Genomic DNA, 3398 nt, shown 5'->3' on the forward strand with positions numbered 1-3398 from the left:
TGCAGTCCTATTCTCCAATCATCAGATCTTGTTGCTCTCTGCTTTATCTCTGAGAGATTGCTGACGCCTGGAGTCTGTTTAGGATGTGGAATGCACTGTCTGAGAGTGTGGTGGAGGCAGGTTCAGTGTGTGTTTAGGATCGGGAATGCACTGTCTGAGAGTGTGGTGGAGGCAGGTTCAGTGTGTGTTTAGGATCGGGAATGCACTGTCTGAGAGTGTGGTGGAGGCAGGTTCAGTGTGTGTTTAGGATCGGGAATGCACTGTCTGAGAGTGTGGTGGAGGCAGGTTCAGTGTGTGTTTAGGATCGGGAATGCACTGTCTGAGAGTGTGGTGGAGGCAGGTTCAGTGTGTGTTTAGGATCGGGAATGCACTGTCTGAGAGTGTGGTGGAGGCAGGTTCAGTGTGTGTTTAGGATCGGGAATGCACTGTCTGAGAGTGTGGTGGAGGCAGGTTCAGTGTGTGTTTAGGATCGGGAATGCACTGTCTGAGAGTGTGGTGGAGGCAGGTTCAGTGTGTGTTTAGGATCGGGAATGCACTGTCTGAGAGTGTGGTGGAGGCAGGTTCAGTGTGTGTTTAGGATCGGGAATGCACTGTCTGAGAGTGTGGTGGAGGCAGGTTCAGTGAGTGTTTAGGACCTGGAATGCACTGCCTGAGAGTGTGGTGGAGGCAGACTCATTCGCGACTTTCAAAAGGGATAACTGTGAAAACAGAAAAGAAATTGCAGGGAAGGGGCAGGGGAGTGGGAGTAAGGTGAGCTACTGTCGCTGAGGGTCAGCACAGACACGATGGGCCAAATAGCCTCCTTCTGTGCACTGTAACCAGCACTGGCCTTTCCCCAAGGTGTGCTCTGTCCCTGTTTTACCAACATCTCACACTGCTTGAAGTCACTAGTTTGCATCTCAAACCCTTCACACTGGGCTTCTCACAGGCCGAGCTGCCTGTGTGTGTGGTGGGTGGGGGGGGGATTGACCAGCATTAAAGATTGTGATAAATAAGAAATATAACAAGTACATCTTATGTGCACGAAAGCAAACTGCAAAGCATTTCATTCCAGTTCCTGCACATGCCTCGCTGCTCTTGTTACAGAAACATTTGAAAGCTGGCGGTCTAACTCCGGGGCCAGTGGTCGAGACCCCCGGGGGGGGGGTGGGGGTTAAGATGAAAGGTACCGCTGCAGGATTTGCGGAATCTGCTTTCTGCCACCTTATTGCTTCATTGAGAGAGAGTGAACAAACTGGGCGGACCCGGTGACCCTGAGCCCTGAGTAATCAGCGGAGAGGCCGGGCGGGGGCTCCGAGCAGACACACCTCTCCACTGCACAACTTCCGAAGTCCAGAGGCGCCGACGCACTAAATTCCGCACCCGGGACTATGGTTACCTTCACGGTGACAGTGGCGACCGGGAGCCAGTGGTTCGCGGGCACTGATGATTATATTTACCTCACCTTGGTGGGAACGGAAGGCTGCAGCGAGAAGACTCTGCTGGACAAACCGCTTTACAATGACTTCGAGCGGGGATCGGTAAGAGTGAATTCCCTTTGACAACCCGCTCCCTCTCACTTTCATCCCGCCCGCAAACTCCGACTCTCCACCCGCAATGTGCCCGCACTCCAGCAGCGGCCCCTCGCTCCCCACTCAACCCCCCACCCCCCAAATCTCCATCCTCGCCTTCCCAAATCTCCATCCCCCGCAACCCCTCAAATCTCCTTCCCAAATCTCCATCACACTGTCTCCCCCTCTCAAATCTTCATCCCCACCGCCCCCCAAACCTCCATCCTCCCCAAACTTCATCCCCACCTCCCCAAACCACCATCCTCACAGCAACCCCCCCTCAAATCTCCATCCCCACCAAATCCCCCCCAATCTCCATCGCCCCTCAAACCTCCATCCTCACCTCCCCAAATCTCCATCCCCCCAATCTCCTTCCCCCCCCAATCTCTCCTTCCCCCCCCAATCTCCTTCCCCCCCCAATCTCCTTCCCCCCCCCAATCTCCTTCCCCCCCCCCAAATCTCCTTCCCCCCCCCCAAATCTCCTTCCCCCCCCCCCAAATCTCCTCCCCCCCCCCCAAATCTCCTCCCCCCTCCCCCAAATCTCCTTCCCCCCCCCCAAATCTCCTTCCCCCCCCCCAAACTCCTTCCCCCCCCCCAAATCTCCTTCCCCCCCAAATCTCCTTCCCCCCCAAATCACCTTCCCCCCCAAATCTCCATCGCCTCCCCAAATCTCCATCCTCACCTCCCCAAATCTCCATCCTCACCTCCCAAATCTCCATCCTCACCTCCCCAAATCTCCATCCTCACCTCCCCCAAATCCCCTTCCCCCCCCAAATCTCCATCCTCACCTCCCAAATCTCCATCCTCACCTCCCCAAATCTCCTTCCCCCCCCCAAATCTCCATCCTCGCCTCCCCAAATCTCCATCTTTGCCTCCCCAAATCTCCATCCTTGCCCCCCCAAATCTCCTTCCCCCCCCCCCCCCAATCTCCATAGCTCCCCCAAACCTCCATCCCCACCTCCCCAAATCTTCATCCCCACCCCCCAAACCTCCATCCACACCCTCCCCAACACCCCCCTCCCCCCCCCGTTCCCCAAAACTCCATCATGTGTCCTGGATAACCACGTGTGCAGGAAGTACCTCCAGTTGCTTTGGTTCATGCTCAGGGATTCTCAGCTTGAGGAGCAGCTGGAATCACTGCAGGGCATATGGGAAGCTGAGAATTTCCGAGGAAGTAGACATCCCCACAGCTGTAGGGAGCTCAAGAGGATAGGAAGTAAGAAAGAATAATTAAGGACAAAATAAATAGTCACTTGGACAAATGCGGGTTAATTAAGGAAAGCCAGCGTGGATTTCCTAAGGGAAAATCATGTTTAACTAACTGGCTGGAGTTTTGTTTTTTGAAGAGGTAACAACGAGGTTGATGAGGGCAATGCAGTTCACTTGGTGTACATGGACTTTCAAAAGGCGTTTACAGTGCCACACAACAGACTTGTGAGCAAAGTTATCGCTCGTGGAATAAAAGGGGACGGTTAGCAACATGGATAAAGAATTGGCTGAGTGACAGGAAACAAAGAGTAGTGGTTAATGGATGTGTTTCAGGCTGGAGTAAGGTTTTGTAGTGGCGTTCCCCAGGGGTCAGTGTTGGGACCCTTACTTTTTCTGGTACATATTAATAACTTAGACCTTGGTGCAACAGGGCACAATTTCAAAGTTTGTGGATGATATGAAACTTGAAGCATTGTGAACTGTGAGGCGATAGTGAGAATTTCTAAAGGACATAGGCAAGTTGGAATGGGCAGACTGGTGGAAGATGAAGTTCAATGCAGAGAAATGTGAAGTTATTCATTTTGGTAGGGAGAACATGGAGAGACAATATAAAATAAAGGGTACAAGTCTAAAGAGGGA

The 3398-nt window shown here is 53.0% G+C and overlaps 1 protein-coding gene across 1 annotated transcript in view; it reads left to right on the forward strand.

Annotated features, from left to right (window-relative positions):
- Positions 1-1182: 1182 nt before the first annotated feature.
- The window catches only part of LOC137355291 (polyunsaturated fatty acid 5-lipoxygenase-like), a 136361-nt gene continuing 134145 nt past the window's right edge, over positions 1183-3398 (forward strand). Inside the window, exon 1 of the mRNA XM_068020256.1 lies at positions 1183-1520. Within this exon, the coding sequence (XP_067876357.1) occupies positions 1371-1520 (150 nt within the window). The 5' untranslated portion in view covers positions 1183-1370. The remainder of the gene's footprint in view (positions 1521-3398) is intronic.

This window comes from Heterodontus francisci, chromosome 42, assembly GCF_036365525.1.
Source record: "Heterodontus francisci isolate sHetFra1 chromosome 42, sHetFra1.hap1, whole genome shotgun sequence".
Lineage (NCBI taxonomy): Eukaryota > Metazoa > Chordata > Chondrichthyes > Heterodontiformes > Heterodontidae > Heterodontus > Heterodontus francisci.